This window comes from Alligator sinensis, unplaced genomic scaffold, assembly GCF_000455745.1.
Source record: "Alligator sinensis unplaced genomic scaffold, ASM45574v1 scaffold566_1, whole genome shotgun sequence".
In the NCBI taxonomy this organism is placed as follows: Eukaryota; Metazoa; Chordata; order Crocodylia; family Alligatoridae; genus Alligator; species Alligator sinensis.
This window is the reverse complement of record NW_005842017.1, coordinates 1,045,862-1,067,086: the sequence shown is the minus strand read 5'-3', so window position 1 is coordinate 1,067,086 and position 21,225 is coordinate 1,045,862. Positions and strand designations below refer to the sequence as shown.

The 21,225-nt window shown below is 37.3% G+C and overlaps 1 protein-coding gene across 8 annotated transcripts in view; it reads right to left on the bottom strand.

Annotated features, from left to right (window-relative positions):
• PCNT (pericentrin) overlaps nt 1-21,225 on the bottom strand; it is a 130,930-nt gene that overhangs the window by 33,246 nt on the left and 76,459 nt on the right. For 7 of the 8 annotated variants that reach the window (XR_003093684.1, XM_025202192.1, XM_025202194.1 and 4 more), the window contains 11 exons: nt 19,928-20,157; nt 19,538-19,657; nt 19,044-19,064; nt 16,980-17,207; nt 13,173-13,343; nt 10,118-10,270; nt 9,644-9,814; nt 7,324-8,457; nt 5,028-5,195; nt 3,091-3,633; nt 597-699 (listed from right to left, as the gene is read on the bottom strand). Coding sequence is in view for 7 of the 8 variants with exons in the window: in XM_025202192.1 (XP_025057977.1) it covers nt 597-699; nt 3,091-3,633; nt 5,028-5,195; nt 7,324-8,457; nt 9,644-9,814; nt 10,118-10,270; nt 13,173-13,343; nt 16,980-17,207; nt 19,044-19,064; nt 19,538-19,657; nt 19,928-20,157 (3,042 nt within the window). In the remaining variant the exon portion in view is untranslated. The remainder of the gene's footprint in view (nt 1-596; nt 700-3,090; nt 3,634-5,027; nt 5,196-7,323; nt 8,458-9,643; nt 9,815-10,117; nt 10,271-13,172; nt 13,344-16,979; nt 17,208-19,043; nt 19,065-19,537; nt 19,658-19,927; nt 20,158-21,225) is intronic. The other variant, XM_025202193.1, reaches the window with a different exon arrangement.

Genomic DNA, 21,225 nt, shown 5'->3' with positions numbered 1-21,225 from the left:
AGCCTACAAGCAGAGTGCAGGCTGAAAAGCAAACTGACTAAAGAAAGGTTCCAGGTAGCTGAGAGGAACAGAGAAGCAGGCAGTGCATACCCTCCATTATAACCTTGGCGTGGGAGGAGTGCAGGTTGAGTGGCCAGGATGCATACTACTAAGGCAAAATAGTTTCTGAATGAATTTAGGGAAGTATAACATATCATAAGCATGAACATGAATGTGGAAAACTACTCAACAGAAAAAATCTCTTATCTCAATTTTAGCTGGTTGAGATTTGCCAATGCAGATCTTGACCACCCAATCAGGACAGAAGGGGTTAATAAGCAATTATACTAGGAAAAGGGTCATGGTTAAAAGAAAGCTGGTTAACAAACCACAACCTCTTTTCTAAAGAAAGAAGGGATGTGAAAAGTCAAGGCAAATTTAACTAACAGAATATAGAACTTCTTTTCAGGCCTAAACACTGTCTCTTAAGTAACTTAATTTTCTTCACCTCAAAAATGCAAAAAAACAAAAGGAAATTATGTTAGTCTTGCTTATTTAAGTTAATCATCATACAGTTGAAGTGAGTTAAACATAAATTAATAGAAAATAAAACTCACTGCTGCTATATCCATTACTTGCTCGCTCTAGGCCAGATACTGTTGATCTCACATCATCTTGTGAATCAGATGGAGTTAAAGTTAAGTTGTCAACTTCTCTCACCTGTTTAAAACAAACAAACACAAAATAAAACCATATGTACATGAACCAGACTCAGGAGTCATTCCTAACATTAATCTAGTTTTGAGCTGTGGCACCTGTTATCTTAAAAAATCATCAGTACGAAAGAGGTTATAGATTTACAAGAGCAAATGTTGTAGTTGAAATGAAAGTTCCTTTGGAAATGCCTCCCATTTTCTCTTGCATATAATGGTCCTAAAAATTCCCATTTGGGGCTGAAGCTTTAAGCTTGGCCTCAGCTGACATGCAAGCTACCTCTGATATATGGGAGAATGGAAAAAGAAGTATACTGAATAAGTATGTTTTTATTCCATGTAACAAAATGTTGAATGCTAATATCCTTTCTGTGCAGTAAGTAGTATTTTAAAAGGTAAGCTGTAAGGGATTTTAAGAAGAAACACTTTTGATCTCACACAATAATATCATCAACTAAGATCTAATTCATTTCTCATAAAACCTTGCACATACTCTTCCTGTGCGGGGCAAGTAACAACAAGGGATACTACTAGGGTGTGTAGGTTGTAGCTGTGTTGGTCTAAGGACGATCCGAGCAGGGTGCAGGGCCCAGGGCAAATAAACCTGTGCCTTGCACCCTGCTCGGATCATCCCCCCAGATGCAAGGAAGCCGGCAGCAGATTCAGCAGCCAGAGGAGTGGGGGGTGCAGAGCAGCCAGATGTGAAGCTGCCAGCAGCACGGAGTCACCGCGGGGCCCCAACAAGGTGTGGGGCCTGTGGCAGTCGACCTGATTGCCCCCGCACGGGTAAGGACATAGGCAGACAAGGTTCTTTGGGTAAATCTGATATCCTTTATTAGACCAACTCAAATAGTTGGAAACACCCTTTGCCAGGCTGAGGAAGCATCTGTAGTTTGTCTGTGCTCTTCTGGGATGGAATGGATAGTAAAGAAGCCAGAGGCTGGTATGCACACAAGAAAGCCAATCAGTGAAGATGTAAATTGAGCCAGTGGGTAAGAGACAGCCTAGGGGATGGAGCAGGGAATGAAAGTAGCTGGTAAATAGTGGAGAGGTACCTGGGGAGTCAGATGTTAGGCAGGTTATAATGTGTCATCAATCCAATATCTATATTTAGTCCATGATTTAGTTCATGTCTATATTTTAGTCCATCCTCACAGGGAATTTACAAAACGCTTTTCAAAGACAAGGCTATGAACTTCACTTTATCAACCTCCTGGATACAAAAAATCATGGACTAAATAGACATTAGATTGATGACGCATTATAACCTGCCTGACATCCAACTCCCTGGGTACCTCTCCACTATTTACCAGCTACTTTCATTCCCTTTCCCTCTACCTCTTGCCCCCAGCCTCTCTCTTACCCACTGACTCCTCAATTTACATCTTCACTGACTGGCTTTCTTGCATGCATACCAGCCTCTGGCTTCTTTACTACTCATTCCATCCAGAAAGAGCACACACCAACTGCAGATGCTTCCTGAGCCTGACATAGGTATTTATACCCAAAAGTTTGCTAAGAAGAATTTTGCCAACTATTTGATTAAGCCTAATAAAAGATATCAAAAAACCTTGTCTGTTGGGATACTACTGGGATACTACTCGCATGAATGAGCTTGTAAAATATCTATTTGAAATTGCACATATATAATCTTTGCTATGGCAAGATTCAGCAAATTATTTAGTAACATTCAAGTGACAACATTTTTTCTCTTGATAAAAAGACTGATTCTAATATACAATTATGTACTACTATATAATTAGTTTAATATTTAATCTTTATTAGCACTGAAATGCTTTTTCCATCTTTAATTCAGAGATTCTTGAGGATTATTTTAAAGAAGATTGGCCTTGTATTTATGACAGTACATTGAGACTCAAAAGGTCTGGATTTCCCACCTTTATTCTAACTTCCTGTACAACTTCAGTCAGTCTCAGGAACATTTTCCATTACTTTCAATAAGCACCAGTTTAAGCAATCTGTGCCTCAGTTTTCTATGCATCAAAAAGGGTAATTTCCCTTTCCCTCTTCCTTTGTTGGACCTAGTTAGGGTGTAATGTTCCAAAATTAATCCCATACCCTACAGTCATGTAGGAAGCAAAGCTCTAGAATGAAGAGTTTATTTGGTGTAGTCTTAAGTAGCCTAATTTCACTTACATATAGAAGTAGTAAAAGGATCTTTCAATGCAGCAGAGTTTTGTCTCACTGTGCAACCAGGAGATGAACTAATAAAAGATGACTGCACACCTAGTATGACACAGTATCTAATCTTTTTGATGTATTTTTACCAATATAAGTTCCCATGGAAACACACACAGCACTCCCAGCCATAATTTTGGGAGGGGAAAGGAAGGGACAGGGAATTTTAATATATTAAAAATATGTAACTGCTAGTTACCAAAATCCTCTTTTCCATATCCTGGTACTCAGCAATGGAATAAGTGCTTTCAGAGAAACATGGAGACTTTAAATCTAGTTTGTCTGTTGTTTCCTCATTGCTGTATGCAGCTAGCTTGGGATATCCGAACAGTCCAGAGGTGTCTCCCTGTACGGCGGATGATCTGGTGTGCATTGTTTCTAAGTCCATGCTGTGTATACTATCAACTTCAGAGAAGGGCGTTAAGTGAAGAGTTAGTTGAAGGTCTGTGCTAGTATCCTGCTTTCTCACAATCTCAGGTGAGTCCCACAAAGCCATATCCGTGATTAAATCTTTAAAATTTTGGGGCATCTCCTTAATATGCTCTTGTTTTTTTGAAAAATTGCATTTCAGAGGGTTTGTTGTTTGATGAAATCCCAATATTTGCTGACAATGCTTTTTCAGACCTTGAAGCTTTTCTGCCTTATTTGTCATCTCTTCTTCCTGAATCAAGAGTGTCTCTTGCAATTGTTTGACTTGAGTTTTCAGATTTCTGCTGTGAACTGTCAATTCAGCATCTTTCTCCTACAATGAAATAACACACAATGGACATGTCATTTTTCTAGTACCTGCATTTAAAATAGAAGTTCACACACATATAATAAGCTTTGAGAAAGTTCTTTTAAGACAAGATATCATTTTTTATTAATTTTCACTTTTACTTAGGAATATACTGTTGTTCACATGCCAATTTAAATGAAAACCAAGACAAATGAAATGTAAGACCAGGTTTCTAAAAAGATACCATAACACACAGCAGCTAGTATAACTGGGATACATCTTCACTTAAGTAAGTTTACTCCTTCATTTTTGCAGAAGTTTTATTAGTTTCATTTAAAAAATATTAATCCCCTGTAGTTCTGAAGATAATGTTCCAAATGAACACAAAATAATGCTTTGTTGCCTGAAGCTCAAATCCAGACCCAAGAGCACAGCAAGCAGTGCAGAAGAAGGCTGCTTTGATAAATTCTACAAACTACTCCAAAACTACCAATCCAGTCTCCAGGTCACACACATTGGCTGCTGTGGTACTTGCATCCACATTCTGGGAGGAATGACAATAAATGCACATAGCAGAGAACCCACCAGCCTTGCCCGAAATTTCAGCACTGCAGTGGCACAGGGAAGTCATGCACAGTAGTATGTTATGTCTGAAACTTTTACTGCTATATCGCACCCTGGATGTACATTTCAAAACACTGGCCAATGAAGTCTTCTGGCAGTAACCTACGGGAGGATTCCTTGCAAACCAAAACTTCTAATGTCAAACTGAATTTGGCCTATCATCTTTTTAGGCATTATTTGCAACTGTAACTTTTAAAACTACTGCTATAACACACAAAGTGCTAGAAGATCTATAAAATAATACACTAAGAGATCAAATTGCAGATAACTTGAAGAACACAGGCTATTTGTATACATCTATACCAGCACTGCTTCAACCTTTAGAAATGAGACTTTTTGGTTAAAGATCACAGTGCTATGACTTCTGGATCTTGTTTTTACATAAAGTCTTTTAATGTGTGAGGGTATGTCTGTACAGCACAAAACACATTGTGCAGAGATAGCCTAAACTAGCTCTGTATGCAGTGGCTTCAGAACTAGAATCAACATAGCCTCTATATTATGTCACCCTAGGAGGGCTAATGGGCTCTTCTTCTCACTAATGCAGCTTCTCACTAATCCCTGCAAAGTTGTAAAGCATCTCTGAAGGTCACTGCTTTGTGCCCATGTAGACATACCCAAAAATGGTCTTGAAACAACTTCAGTAAACTGGTGAAGAGTGATACAGAAGAAGGGATGGTCTTGCTTTGAGCAGGGGGTGGACTAGATGACCTCTTGAGGTCCCTTCCAACTCTAACTTTCTATGAGTCTATGAAATTAACAGCCCCCTTCACCTCATTAATATTCCAACATACCTTTACATCCTCCAGAGTGCTACCAGGTCTCTCTTCACTAACTTCCAAGTCCTCTGTTACCCAGGGTAATTCAGATTTAAGTTCTTCTTGATGAGATGTCATTTTTGCAATTATATCATCTTCATTCTGTAAAGAGTTTGTCGTGTCTAACTGTTCCTCTATTAAGATCTTAAAGAGCAAGACAAGGAAAAAGGTTTTTGTTAGGTTTTTGACATAAGCAGGTACCACACTAGAAGCCTTTACTTTCAGGCTTCTTTGGCATCCCTCTCCAAGTTTCAACTATAACCACCATTAAATAAATGGACCATATATAACAATGTTCATATAAAGGTATTGAAAACTTAGGACATTTCAAAACACAACTACATTTCAATTTACTGGGTCAATTGCTTATATTTACAAAGTGAGTACAGATGCACTTCACATATTAGTGGAAGACTTTACCTTCTTTATAACCACTGAGGTACCACTTACAAATCAAGATGATAGTGTTAATATTGTACTTTCTGCAATTTATGCTTCTAACAAAAGGAAATAAAGGTAATTTAAAATTAAATAATTACATTCCTACTTCAGGCCAGTGCTACCAGTACTGCCCTCCTTAATATTAATGCAAACAGAAAGTAGGTGACAATGTTTGCTATTTATTATGACTCAATACAAGAAACGTCTGGTGAGACAAAAGAAGCATACCCAGCAACTAAAGCCTTATATAATAATCATTATAGTCAATGTTTTAAAAAACATAATAATTTAAATGACAAAATATGCTGTTTTGATAGTTGTATAGCTTAGCTGGAGCGCTAGACTAGTAGTCATGAGTTTCACCTTGGGCTCCAAAACTAAACTGCCCCGTCACCCTGATTAAGTCACTTATTTTCCCTATACTGCCAATTTCCCTCCTACTCTCTCTCACTTATTTATACCATAAAACCTCTTTGAGATGGGGGCTCTCATGCTATTTATAATAGTGACTGACACAATTGGGGTCTTGATCTCATTAGGGGCCTCTTGGCATTATTACAACACAAACAATACATGCATTTATTTAGCTTTAGCATTAACACTTTTTGTTATGCTTAAGGCAGTACTGACTCACTGTACCAAATAGAGAATCATAGATGAACAGCATTTAAGTGATTTCTTAGTGTATCTGTATTAGTCATGCCCTCCATATACCTGAAGAAAACATAAATGCCACATGAGAGCACTCTAACTAATGAAACTATGATGTAAACATGCTACTGCAACCTCACTGATAAGCTACAAAACCCAACTAGCAAGAATTAAGTGTTACTATGGAGAAGTCTCTCAAGAATTAGTGACCTTCATACAATTATGATGGTTGTGCTGTGAAGTGAAATGCAAATAATATGAAGTCACTACAGTACTCTGTGACACCATGACAACTGTGAAAGTCTGTTGTCAAATCAGTAGTACTAAAATTAAAGCTCACTTATTTGGCTCTAATTTGGGCACTGTAAAATGTAAAGTTCTGTCTAAATAACATACTTGGTATCTGGTCTAGAAAAGCCAATTTCCTGTCTAAAAACCTACACATAAGAGTTATGGTGAATATCAGAATCTTGGACTTCTACCCTAGTAAAGGACTTTAAGTGCATACCCTAAACCACAGAAAGATCATCTCATTTTAACATTTCATATACCTAATTTCTCTCTTCTAGAGTGTAAATAACTAGAGGTTTGCTACACATTCTTCCAATACTCTTCTTAATAGTCAGCCACCTACTCAAAAAAGCCTTATCAGCCAGTTAGTGTATACCTGGCACTTGAATGATACGCTACCACCCTCTCACTCATCAGAATGCCCCAGCAGACTCATCTACCAAATGAAAAAAGCTTTCCAGGTTGAAACATTAAAAAAAAAAAAGAGACCATATTACCCTCCCCTAATCAACTGACTCCACAGACTGACAGAATGCCTTGATAGTAAGTGTCCCCACAGGTTTTGAAGTGAGCTACCTAAGCTTTAAGTGGCTGTTCAAGATTACCATAAAACAAAATATATGCCTTATCTTTTCTTAAAATGCAAAGCGTGGCAGACATTTATCACCACTATATATTTTGCCCTTAGTAAAAACACTAAATAGCCCAAGATGCAGGCCAAATTCAGAATTGCATCATCACACTAGTAAATGTAATACTGGTCAGTGATTAGAGTAAGTAAAAACGATCAGACTATAAACATTTGTTTTATATAACCCCAGAGAAATAAATACAAAATGTACTATGGTGACTGATACTTTTACATTAAAAAAATAGAAGAACTACATACCAATTTATTATTTGGGGAAACTGTGGCTGCAAATGACTGGTCAACATCTGTTCTCCAATCTTCTTCCAGTCTTTCCATTCCTTTTGTACGAGTAAGAACTTCTCTTTCTTGTTTTGAGACCAGCTTAGGAAGTTTAGCTTCCTGATTATTACTTTGCTCTTTTTCCCGATAGGATTCTAGCTGTGAATAAAGTTCATCTCTTTCAGACAGTAGGGCTTCAATTTGTTGCAAATACTCCTGGATTTGATCTTTCAGTTTTGTATCACTCAGCTGAAGTTCATCCATTTCTTTCTGGTAAACTACTACTTTCTGATTCAGTGTTTGGACTGTTAAGCCAAGCCTAGAAACTTCTGATTGAAGGGCCTGAACTTCTATAGCCTGACTTTGCTGACAGTCATCTCTTTTTTCCAGCTCAGCTTCAAGCTCCACAACCTTTTCCGTTAGGTGATGCAATTCAGTTGTTTCCACTACTCTCTGCTCTGCCATTGTCTTGATTTGTAGATCTCTCTCTAGAAGATTTGCTTCTCTTGCTCTCAGTGTATCTTCAAGTTCTTGAATCCGAGAGGAAATCTTCCTCACCTCAACATCTCTCTGAGATAAGTGTGTTCTTATAAGGTTATACTCCTCCTGAAATGCTTCATACTGTATTTTTAAAGAGGTTAGCTCTTTGAAGTGCTGCCTTGAAGACTCCTGTACATTTTGAATATTTTGTTCCAAAATTTCCACCTCCATTTTAAATTGAGATTCTCTCTCTTCAAGTAGCTGCTGCAGAGCTTCTCTAGCAGTTGAGACAAGTTCTAGTTCCTCCTGAAGCTCTTTCACTTTGGAATCTAGCAATACATTTTTCTTATTCTGATCTGTATCCTCCTTCATATCTAGGGACCCTTTCTTCAATTCCTTTTGAAGATTCTCCCCCTGGTCTTCCAGCCCAAGATCATTAAGATCATCCTGGCTGTCACTAATTTCATGACATACAGGACCAAGGTGTGCCAACTCTTTTTGAAGCTTCTCAATTACTCCATGAAGTTGCTCTATCTCTTCTTCTTTATCTTTACGCAACCTTTCCTGATCACCACGAAGATGCTCAATAAGCGACTCAAGTTCCTTAATTTCAGATTTTCGATCTTCCACAACCTGAGTGAAAGAACAAGACAGAAATATGTAGCTATAACTACTTATTTTCAAGCATCAGCATTCTGACCATTCTTAGGTTCACTTACTAAAATATTTCATATGAAATTGAATTAGATAGATCATATCTTTGAAACAGCCAGCTAACCAATGAGGCTTGATATGGCTTACTGAAGGCAAGACTTGAAAATGTTATCGCACCAGAAAACAAATTCTGTTATAACAAGAAACAAACAAGGGACACTCCAAACACCGGTATAGTCCAGAGCTAGTATGCTGGCATGAAAACCAGTATAGCCACTTCCTCCCTTGGATCTGGAGATGAAGCACCCCTTCACCCATCTTCCCAATAACAAAATTTGAGAACAGCTTAACTGCTGTGTGCTCTCACTTTAAAAGTCTATTTCTTTCCCATCCTGGCTGCAGAAAGAGGGGAACGTCAAGCAGCTACATTTGCTTTAGATTTAGTACATATTCATAACATTTTCTGATTAATTATGCACTAGTGCCATGAAATGTATTTGTTATATGCAACAAAGGTTAAATGCAAATATAAGTATCTTCAACGCATGTTGAAATCTGGGGACTGAAGGACCAACCCCTCTGTTTTAATCCCATTTAAGAGTATATCACAATAAAACAAAAGATTAAAACAGCAAATTAGATATTAATAACAATATTTTACCCCATTTATAATGCATTTATCATGCAGCAATACTGTTGACTGCTAGAGACCATAAAATTAAAGACTCTGCCGCCTTGGTGTTTTTCCTGCTTTCAGCTTTTAACATATGATAATTTTATGGTGACTAACATCTGCAGTTATGCAAACTAAGATAAGGGTAATAAGAGTAATTAAATCTTATATTTCAGAGTGCAGGTTTACCCGTGTAAGGACCAGATCCAAGTTCTTCCCCTCCTGGGTACAGGACTGTACAACAGGTTAGGCTATTTTAGGCTTCCTCTGAAACACTAGTTACTCTCTAAAAAAATTCCACCAAATGAAAAATACCAAGGGCATTACTTGATATGGGAAACTTAATCTTAAAACAGTACTACTATTCATTGACCAATCTATTTTCTTCAGGCAAAACATCAAAACCTATTCTATTTCTTGTATCAGAATATTACTTTCTGCCTAAATCACTTTTCATGTATCAAGCAACCAATATTAGATAAGTGTTCTCACCTTATTGTCTGTTGCATTTTCCAGCTCATTCTGGAGTCTCATAACTTGCTCATTCAAATGATCAATTTCTTGATTCTTCTCTTCAAGCAAGGCCTGTGGAAACTGCAAAACTGATGATTCACTGTAATCCAGGATCTGACTTTGCTTCATGCTGAGTTTTGCTATGTCCTCCTGATTGGAAAACCAACAATACGGATTATACTCTACTATGGTGGCAAAACTATTGATTTTTGATGTTTTTATCAAGCCAACAATATACTGGTGTATATGCATGTGTGTGTGTACATACACAAAAACTATGTATAAATTGTATATAAAAATCACGTGCTGTAGTTTTAAGTATGTTAACATTTAATTAAACTCACAAAATAGTTACAAAAATTATAAAATGAAGAAGATAAAACACTGAACCCTACAAAGATATGGGTCTCTGAGAAAACCAGTCAATGTAACTTAAGTTAAAGTTATGTATACCTTCAAGTGAGCATTCTCTAACTGAAGCTGGCTGATGCTGGTGGTGCTAAGATTTTTTTGCATCTCTAACTCCAAGGTCAGCTGCAAGATTTCATCATTCTTATTGATCAAGTTCTCTTTAAATTCCTCCACTTGCTCCAACAAACTTACAACCTAAAACACAGAAAATATGTAATTGTTTTAAGAGTTCTTTTGTTTAACCACAACAAAAAGAAATACTAGATTAATCTGATTAATGTAATTAATTATGGAGATTATAGAACTGTAACCACCTCATAACTATAAAAGCTTTTTAAGTAGAGTTTACATAAATGTATTTGAGATGAAAGAGCAAGGAAGCAGGCAATGTCCCAACAACCTAACTAGGACTTCCCAATTCTAATCCAAAACCCTGTGTCTAAAACTAACAATGATCATCTTGCAAGATCCTTAACCCTCAACTCTACTTTCCCCTCTGTAAACATGAGGATACTATTACTATACATATTCACAGCCTAAGTGTTAGTGAGCATGAATAAACAGTGTGGCTTTGTCTGCTGAGCTTCTAACTTTAACTGTTAAGCTCTAAGATTAAAATTGTTTTAAACTGGTGTATGCAAGAATGGCAAAATGGATTAAGAATGACAAATTTTAACATATTTGCTTTTAATTCAGTTGATGAAGAAGTAGTGAGTGACTGGGCTTTGATGATGTGGGTTGTCCCCCTCACCACCCCCAAACACTTATCAGTAAATCAACCTTCCTGTAAACTGGCAACAAATGTCATCATAAGACTTTTGTCAAGAAATCACACCAGATTCCTCAGAAGTGTCATCATGATACATCCAGATTTTTTTTTATTCTGGGGGAGGCACATATTTAGTTTCTACAGCAAACAAAATAGAGTTAATTGTTTTGTTTTTTTTTAATTGCTGGTTTACACAGTACGTTTCTACACTGAGGATTTTTAATAATTACATCTTATATTTACCTTATTATTTACCTTAACCTTATCCATCCATGCTATTGTATGAAGAGTAACAGAGAAATTTCAATAGCTATTTAACTATAAAATGTCCCTGTCCAGCCTGCATTTTAGGTTGGATAAAGGGTACCAAATTTGTGGCAAAAATGTGCTGTGCAGTGGTTCCTTTAATCTGGTCGGCTTCACCACACACCCCTCTACCCCTGCCTGGCAAAGAGGCCCTGGTGCTTGCTACTGATTGGCCAGGAGGCAAAAACTGCATATTTAAAGCTGTGGATTTTGCCTCCCAGTTGATCAGTAACAAGCAGCAGGACCACCAGGGCCTCTCCATCAATTGGGGGTAGGGGGGGAAGAGAGGGGAGGGGGGTGCACAAGTGCCCTGCCCCCTGGCCACCACCTTGTGACCATAAGTCCCATCCCCTAACCCCCAACCCTTACCAGTGTAAGTCCCTCCCCTCCTCTTGCCCTGGAAGCAACTCTGGGGGGAGGGGGTGGGGGTACAGTCTTAGAACCAGAAATCCCACCCTGTCACATGGTCCATGACATAAAAAGGCTCACCTACCTGATACTAAACCTTGCCCCTTTGTAAAACAAGTTAAATCAATGTGAAAATGTAGTTGTAATGGCCTTTTTAAAAGCTGTTGCTTGTCTAATGTCAGCTGTATGTTACATGAAACAAATCCACTATTTTTATGCAACTTATTAGAAGTCTATTTCCACAAAAAATAAGGATATAAACTGTATTTCTTCCCAAGGAAGAAAAAATGATTATATTAACATTACCACCTATAGTCCTGGTTCAGCAAATATTCAGGTCTATATCCATAATCATTTTGAAAAATATATTTAATAATAAACATATAAGCATTTGTTTATATCTCAGTGACTTAAATGGACTTACATGCTTTGTTCAGTTGAACAAAACAGAACATTAATGTTATTATCTTTCAAAGTTATGACTTCGTCCTTTCTGAATAAAGCTCTAAATAAAACTGGACAGTTAGGTATGCACCCCAAGTAAAACAGAAGTAAAATACCATACCATGATTTCAACCTAATAAATACCTCTTAATACTACCTTTAGAATCCTTTGCATATATAATTCATGTTCTTTTTTTTATTCTCTTGCATGCTCTGCTTGATGCTGAGTATACAAATACTGTAGCTAAACCAGCAATCAATAAATACAAAGTAACGTGGTCTAATGCTGAGCACTCTATGCTGACTTAGGAAGTAATTAGCATACTAAGGAGGGTCAAATGCAGGAACTAGGAGCTGATGAGAAACTTCTGTGCAGGTCTGAAAAGCTCAAATGCTAGGAACTGCTTTTGCAAGTACAGCTTCTGAGGAAAACTCAGTAAGTCACACAAGGTGGAAATGATACTGAGAGCAGGCACCTAAGAGCATATGTAATTGTCACCAAATCAAATACTGTCTGCTTAAGAGGCTACTGGAGGAACTATATACCAGTTTACAGTTTCCCAAAAAAGGTGGCTGAATATCTAAGCTTTGAGCAGAGTCCTAGCCCCAATGTCTCTCCCCACCCCGCCCAGCATCTCCAGCACATGCTGATCTCTCTCCCCACTCCTTGCCCAACCCATCCCTGCAGCTACAGCATGCACCAATCTCTCTCACTCTCTCTTCCCCACCTGAACTGGCCCTGCAGGTACAGCACATTCCAATCCACAGTGTCCCAGCCCCATCCACTGCTTATACCAGTTCGCGTGCCAGAAGCAGTGCCCAGGCAGGTGCCAGCATCATCTGTGGCTGCTGCTGGCAAGTTCCCAGTGGGGATCGAGGTGACTGCGCTGATGCATCAGCTGCAGACTCGCGCAGATGCCTGAAACCTGCCCACCATGCTGGCCCCACGCTGCTTCTGGCAAGCAGGGCAGGAACTGGTGTAAGCTACAGACAAGGCCGGGATGCACGACCCAACAGCTGGAGCCGTCGGCTCCCCATGAGCCGCATTACATGACTTTGTGGCTGCCCACTGACAGGTCGGATCCAGTGCACGGGGTTTATTTTGCCCACCCTTGGCTTAGTCTCTCACCATAGCAATGCATCGAACAGCAGCGTTAGTATCAAATATACCTGTCTTTCTTTTGTTAAGAGTGCTTCCTTTTCTGCCTCTAATTGTTCCTTAAGGACATGATCCGTATTGCCTTCTGTGGGTACTCTGTGCCTGGCTTCATCCAACTTAGACTGTAGGGCAGAGATCTGGATCAAGTTGTTGTATTGCTGTTGTTGCAATGCCTCTTTATCCTGCAAAAGTTAGATTTTAGTGCAAGAATTAGTATAAATTAATACACCTAGAGAGAGCAATCTAATAAAAAAATTACAATGAATAAGTACATAACCAAAACATGGTTTAAAATATGAATCCTAAAGTACAACCAAAAAAGATAAAGATGTAAAATTTCCAACCCATGTCAAGTCTGCCTTGAAAATGTAGTTCTCAGTCAAATTATATTTTCTACAGTACTAGACAACTTGATTTTTTTGATTACCCTTACATTTTATTTTTTTACAGCCACCGGTTTATAAACACTCCAGTTCTTTGTTTATTATGAGTAGTACTTGTTTGGAGAAATAACATGGCTTTAAGAGATGGAGATTGCTTCCCAAGTATAACTAAAATTGAAGTCAGGCTATAGAAAAACAAAATAAATTGAACTTTAAACAATTGCATTTTTCTTTACATCAGTAACTGAGCCAGCATTACAACCAAACCCTATTAAAAGATATCAGATTATTTTTGCTAGGTCAGTGTTGTTGTCAAGCTACGAGCTGTTTTTTTCTTGGCATTTTTATTTTAGCCCTAATCTGATTTTCTCTCTCCCTCATTCTTCTTGGGTAAAAGTATTCTCAGCAGGGAGCATAGGCACAAGGGATAAACCAGCACCTAAGAGGTCTCACCAAAGGTGAGCTAGATATTTGTAATTGCTATGCTGGAAGCACAACTGTGAAGCAACTTAAAATTTAAATCCCCTCTGAGGTCAGCCAGCCCCTTTTTTCTCTTGCATACTTAATCTATTAATTGCTCAGTACGCTGAAGTCTAACAAAGAAGGGGTATATTTGTTTCTTAATATAATTTGGAAAAAAAAAAAGATGTTTCACCTCCCACTAAAAGGTTTTAATGATAACAAACGAAAATAGAGTATTCAGATTTTACCAGGGAACAAATCTAGATTAAAAAATAATATATAAAAAGTTGTTAAATTACATTTACTTTACAATTTAAGACAGTATTGTCACAGATTGACCAAGCTTACAAAAGCCAGGTACTTAAGGTGAGTTAGTAATGTCTAGTTTTAAAAAGCTAAATTCTTAGCAGCTGCCATTGGCCAGGCTTGAACACCAGACCAAAGAGAGTATTCTATACATGAAGAAGGCATAAGGGAAAAAAGAAGGCAGAAGACAGGCAATCGAGAAGGACATCAAGATGGTCTCCCCCACAGCTGACATCATTGGTAGCACAGTGGAAGTGAACTTAATATGAAAGATACTTTCCCAGCTAATACCACAATATCCAATGGGAAACTGCAAGGAGTGGGAGAACTTAACACAATAATATGTGCTTCTCTCCCAGGTAAAACCCTAAATTTTTCAACACATTTTATAGGATTCATACTACAAGGTGCTAACCTGTCCCTCAGGTCCACTGATAAAAAACACTGAAGACAAACAGAGAACAATTACACCTTACTATTAGTGTTCCTATTTTCTAGGGTACATATAAAAAGTCTAAAAAATGATTAGCACCAGTTTGAAGTTCATCTTGTTGCTGATAAAAAGCCTCCCAATGACAACATGCAAGTTTTCTTCAAATTATGAACTGTAGGGCTAAAAAGTTCTTCCTACTCATTAGATAACAAGGTTACTATAGTGTCTTAGTCTGTCGTGTCATCATGGTTCTACATTTAAGATGAAGGTTTCACATAAACATTCTATTGTTGTCATGGTGTTCTAGTTAAAGTATGAATTCAAGGGTAACAAATAGCTCATACAAATGCTGTACTGTGAATAAAGCTATTTTAGGTGCTCATATAGGTGTAATGAAACAAGCGTTACAGGTTCCCTAAACGAACCCTCCTTTGGCACCCCCAAAACATGAAAAAGATTGATCCAGAGGGAACTTCTGCAGCACAACAGTAACTGAAGCAGCAATTTACAGATCACCAACTTGACCAAATTAAAAGGATTGGCCCAAAATAAGACTGGCACCAAGAGAGTTTTCTTATGTGTATTTGATGGTGTAAATTGTGGTTTGCACTTGAGTGGCTAGAAGTGTAGTTCTAGTCCTATGTTCTCCATATAAAGGACATGGTTCTCATATTCAAATGTGACTTTCTATATCCATTTCTCATATGGACTGCTCTCCAAATTCTGCAATGTGTATAATACCTTAATTTAAGATTTATTTAAGATAAAAATAAGATGTTAATTTAAAAGGACATTTTGGGCCATCTACAATTCCAAAGTGTGTTCCAGTAAATTGGTCACTACAACATGAACCAGGCCAGTGAAAAAAGTTCAATGGGTCAAAAATGAAACCTGTTTAATGAGAAAAAAAAACAACAGTATTTGAGAACGTTTCATTCCTAACAGGAAGACCCCAGAACAGATCCTTAGTGGCATTACCAAGGCACCTTGTATTCATAACTACCTGGACCTAAATTTTAGTGGCATGGCCACTTCATTTCTATATCTGTCTTTGTAGACCAGGCTGGACAATGTATATCAGGCACAAGATGAAATAAAAAAAAGTTTATTTTTTCTACCAAGTGAAATAAAAAACGGATGTAATTGTTTTCTACCTATTTTAATAGAATTTAAAACCTGAATGTTAAAATCAATTGAGTTTTTGCTACTCCTAAATCTTCTATTTTGAATTTGCCACACATTTATTTACAATATGTCATTTTACTGAAGAGAGTTGTCAATGGTTAGCTGATGCTGGGACTTTAGCCTAGGACAGTGATTCTCAACTAGGGTGAAGCAGCACCCACTCAGGGATGCTGTGATGCAGTTTCTGCTACCACTGTAGCAGCCAGGTAAGATTGCCCTGTGCACACTTCTGCTTCATTAGGACTCTGTGATCAGCCTAATGGAGCTGCCGGTTTTATCTGGAGGCACGAACACCTGGTTAAGAAGCACTGAGGTAAAGTTGAGGCAGCACCAACAGTGGTCCTCAATCAGGGCTGCCATCACATTCAAAGAGCAGGGGAGGGCTGCCCTGACTCTAAAAAGGAATATGATGGAGGCAATTTTTTATTCTTGTGCAATTATCTTACCGGTCCCTTCCAGTTCTACAATTTTATGATTCTATGAATTAGGTACACACTTTAGTTGATGATCTACAAAATAAGACCAAATCAGTGCACAAGTGTGTGCTGTTGGTGGCTTTGCAGACTTAACAGGAGTACAGAGCAGTAATATCAAAACCTAGGATAACCAAAGAACTTAAAAAAAGATATACAGCATGAAGACCAGGTAATTAAGGTGCCTTTTTACACAGGCAGTTTTCAAAATAAAACCACATTTAACATTCAGTAGCACCTTCACAATTCTTTATAAGAAGAAAAGGAGACCCCAACCATCCATCACACATTCCCTTACTGCCAAAAGTGTTCTTGACAAAAAACAATCTTTTCAGTACTTAAGGAAAAAATCTGCTCAAACCTATCAATGTACAGATGCCATTAATTTCATAGGTTCATTGACCAATTGATGGAACAGACATTAGAAGTCATCCTTTTTGGCTCACTGAGGGATATATATAAAGATTAGTCATAGATTCATAGATTGTAAGGCTGGAAGGGACCTCTTCCGAGTCAATTATATAATACTCATCAATCATATAGTCCTTATATCATCCCCTATTATCTAAAAATTACTTGTTTTAGTTCAGTTTCCATTTTCTTCATTCTTTGCAGTTCTTGCTCCAAACGGCTGACAATCTTTGAGACATCGGTATTGGTATGCTCCATCTCTCTAATCCGTTCTGCCATCGTCTCCATTTCTTTATCTCGAATTGTAACTTCTTGATGTTTCTGCTCTTTTTCTAGCAGAAGCTTATTGTAATCATCCATTTTTTCTTTTATTTCAGATTGTAAAGATTCCACCTAAACAGCACACATGAAACAGACATTTTAAAAAACACAACATTTCTACATTAAAAGGAAAAGAAAGTCATTTTGTCACTAATTAAAAAAAAAACATTGATAGTACTCCCACCTAGAGGTCAGATAAGCCACCACTGTTGATAAGATATCACTTAAAAGAAAAACAGTATGGGGGACAGAGTAAAATCAACTATCTGTAAATCTTATTCTCAAACTATAATAGTTCTTACAAAGTCACACGTTTATATTACATATTCTCACATGCTCAATATTTATTACAGTCTAGCATGCTGTTAAGAGAACATTTACCCTAAAGGGCATCAAAACGCAATGGCCATAAACCATCTTGAGATTGTATATTTTATTATTTATACTATTGCTAGATGTTTTCCAAACAGTTCCAGAGAGTACATGCTTCAAGGAGATCACAGTATAAACAGAAAGGTCAAGAGAAGTGGAAATGGCAATGTAGATTAAATTAGCATATGCAAATTAATTAAATTCACCATAGGCAGCACAGAGAGGCACTTAAATGTAGATAAAGTAGGGCCTTGTACATAAGATCAGGGAGATCTTATTCACGTGGAGCTATACGGAATAATGCACTGAGATGAACAACTGAAAGCTTGTAAGGAGAGATGTTATGCAGAATTTTGGAGGTAGGATCAGATGGAAAGACAGTAGATTTAAATGGGGGGGGGCACATGAACAAACTCTTTATAAAACAAACAGTATGTTTCAAAGAAAAAGGAAACAAGAGTGTATAAAGATACCATGTAACCAGGACTCATGGTAGAGGTGATATCTTTTATTAGACCAACTAGATTTTTGCCAAAAACATCGTTAATTGCAAGCTTTCGGGCACAAACACCTTTATCAGGCATTGGAGAGAAGACTCTAAAAGTTCTCCTGGGTAGAAATGAAAGTTCATATTTCATAGGAGAGTTGAAGCTGTGGTTAAAACCTCCTGTTTGGAAAAGTTCATTTTATGTGCAGATTAGGCACAGAGAAAAGTTGGAACAGTCTGTTTACCTCAAAGTTGCTTGGTGGTAAGCAGAATGTATTCATATTTCCTTCTGGTTATGGTGTTTCATATTTCACAGAGGAATAAGTAGATGGAATGCTCTTCTGGCCAGGCATTTCTTATCTGTCAACTCACCAGACAGGAAATGCCCACCCAGAAGAGCATTCCATCTATTTACTTCTCTGTGAAATATGAAACACTATAACCAGAAGGAAATATGAATACATCCTGCTTACCACCAAGAAACTTTGAGGTAAACAGACTATTCTAACTTTTCTCTGTGCCTAATCTGCACATAAAATGGACTTTTCCAAGCAGGAGGTTTTAACCACAGCTTCAACTCTCCTATGAAATATGAACTTTCACTTCTACCCAGGAGAACTTTTAGAGTCTTCTCTCCAATGCCTGATGAAGGGTGTTTGTGCCCGAAAGCTTGCAATTAACGATGTTTTTGGCAAAAATCTAGTTGGTCTAATAAAAGAGATCACCTCTACCATAAGTCACAATTGCTATGCTGGTTATTTCACAACTACAACTTCGTTTTCATTTCATCGTGCATTTGAAAAAATAATTTCACACGAGCAAATACATGAGAATTCATTTGATTAATAAGCCAGGAGAATAAAGTGATTAGAAACAGAAAAATAACTATACGGCATTTTTCCAGAGCAAAAAATCTAAAAGGCTAACATGTAACCTATATTTAGTTACACCGAAGCAAACTTAACATAGAAAGATTAAAAAAGCAAAAGCAGAAGGAACTGAGAAGCAAAGGAGGAACAGCTGAGGGATGTTCATGCTATTTTCCATACCTGTAGAGACAATTCATAGCTCTGAAATGGTTCATTTATGTGAGAAAGAAACAAAAAACAAAAATTAAAAACTTTTAAACTGAATAGCGAAGTAATGAACATGTGAAAAAGGACAGATGCAATCACTTTAAATGACAGTATTCTATTCACTCTCTAATCCAAGCAAACCCCAATATCCTGGCAAGGTTTTACTGAAATGCACATATTAAATCATATCATTTCAGGAAATCTTGCTAAGAAAAATCAAAATTAGACATGCACCTTGTGCACTACCAAAAAATGCACGTCAACCAGTTAAAAGAAAAAGTTGTCGAATTTGATACTCTGCATTTCCTAAAGTATTCAAGTAGTATATAATACACAAATGTGATATTAAATTTAAAAAGCAGCCTCTGAAGAGATCATTTTTTCAATGTCATGCAGGTTTACTTTGGATATTTATATTAAAAAAAACCCACTAAAACAGATATGTCACTAACCATGGTTTTACTCACCCCATGTTCTCTGGGCTCTACAGACATCTGCAATTTTGCTGCCAGTTTTAACTGCTCCTCTAGTTTCTGAATTTCTTGCTGAAACTCATCACGTTCATGTTCTCTCTCTATAGCTTGTTCCTGTCAACACAATAAGAAATATTTTTCCTTTGTTTTTGTGGGAAGAAAACTTATGTTTGTGTTTTCCTTTTACCTAGTTACATTTAGAAAGTAAAAAAGAAACTCTTATCCGTAACTTTAAGTTAAAAGGAATTTACAAGAATCACCCTGTTTTACATGACCAAACACAGATTTTATTTTTAATAAAACCAAAAGTGTGCTAGTTTGGGCCCATCTTGGAAATTTTGACCACAAAACACGAGGGAGAAGCTGAACCTTGAACTTGCTTACATCCATGAATTGTCGTTGATTCTTAAGCTGTTTCTCAAGAACTTGAATTTGCTGCTTTAGATCTGTAACCTCCAATAACTTCTTTTCTAGCTCCTGATTATGATTCATCTGTTCTTCAAGTTCCACTTCTAAAACCCTCATTTGAGAGCGTAAGCTGGAATAGTCCTTCTCTGCCTGGCACTGCAGTTCTACCTTCTCTTTCGCTAAAAATTCCACTTCCTTAAGTAAACCTACACACATGTAAGAAAGAGAGAAAAAGACAGTCAGTCAATCCTGAAACATGCTGTTTTAAAAAAAAAGATTACATGCTTTATTTAATTTTGTTTTAAAAACTACTGCAACTTAAGTCAGCATATAAGGAGATATTTACAACAGCACAAAGGGGAGCTGAGCATCTAATTCCCCATTGTGCTTTTGAAAATTTCCCTTATAAAGCTCAAAATATACACATAAGCAATATAAGCATTGGCCAGGGTAGTTAAGTCAAAGCTCATGTCTGGTTGATCAACAAGAACCAGGTTGTACAAACAAATTAACTTTCAACGGACAGAAAGTCTAAAAGGAGCATCAAAACTGAGAGCCCAACCTATATTTTTCCCAAAAAAGTGTTTGATTTTAACATCTTTATTGGTAAAAAGATCATACAGATGAAAAACAGTATGTTTCTATATATTTAAGGAGAGTCCTGAAAGAACTATTATTCTGCTTTCTAGATATTCATTATGAATCTTCCATCATAAAAAACTCATCTTTTTACATGCCAACATCTAGATCTAGAAACACCTTGACAAAGAAGAGATTAGTAGAAATAAAATTCTGTAGACCCATTAAATTATGTCAGATGTATGAAGTGCACAGTAGGATTTTTAACTTAATGTGTAAAAGTTTCAGGCACCAAGTGACAAAATTGGTACTCCTTAAGGAAAAGTTTTTTTTAAAAATTGTGAGCTTTTCCCTTCCAAATCTTGAGTACTACCATTGAACAAATACATAATTTAATTTATGATTAGGTGACTTCTTTTAGCCTCAAAATGAGCTTTCCTAGCACTTGTAGTACAAAAAAAAATAATTAAAATTAAAATTTACCAACATTTCTCATTCAAAAAAGTTAAGTTAGGTTACGGAATCTATTTAGGTCAGGGGTTTTCAACCTTTTCTAACTAGTGTACCCCTTCTGGTGGTGGTGGGGGAAGGGAGGGGCACCACTTGCATCCAGCAGCCACCGCCACCACCCACCACCCCATGCTGCCACACACCACTTTTCCACGGCCAGTGGCACGTGCAACTCTGTGGCTGGC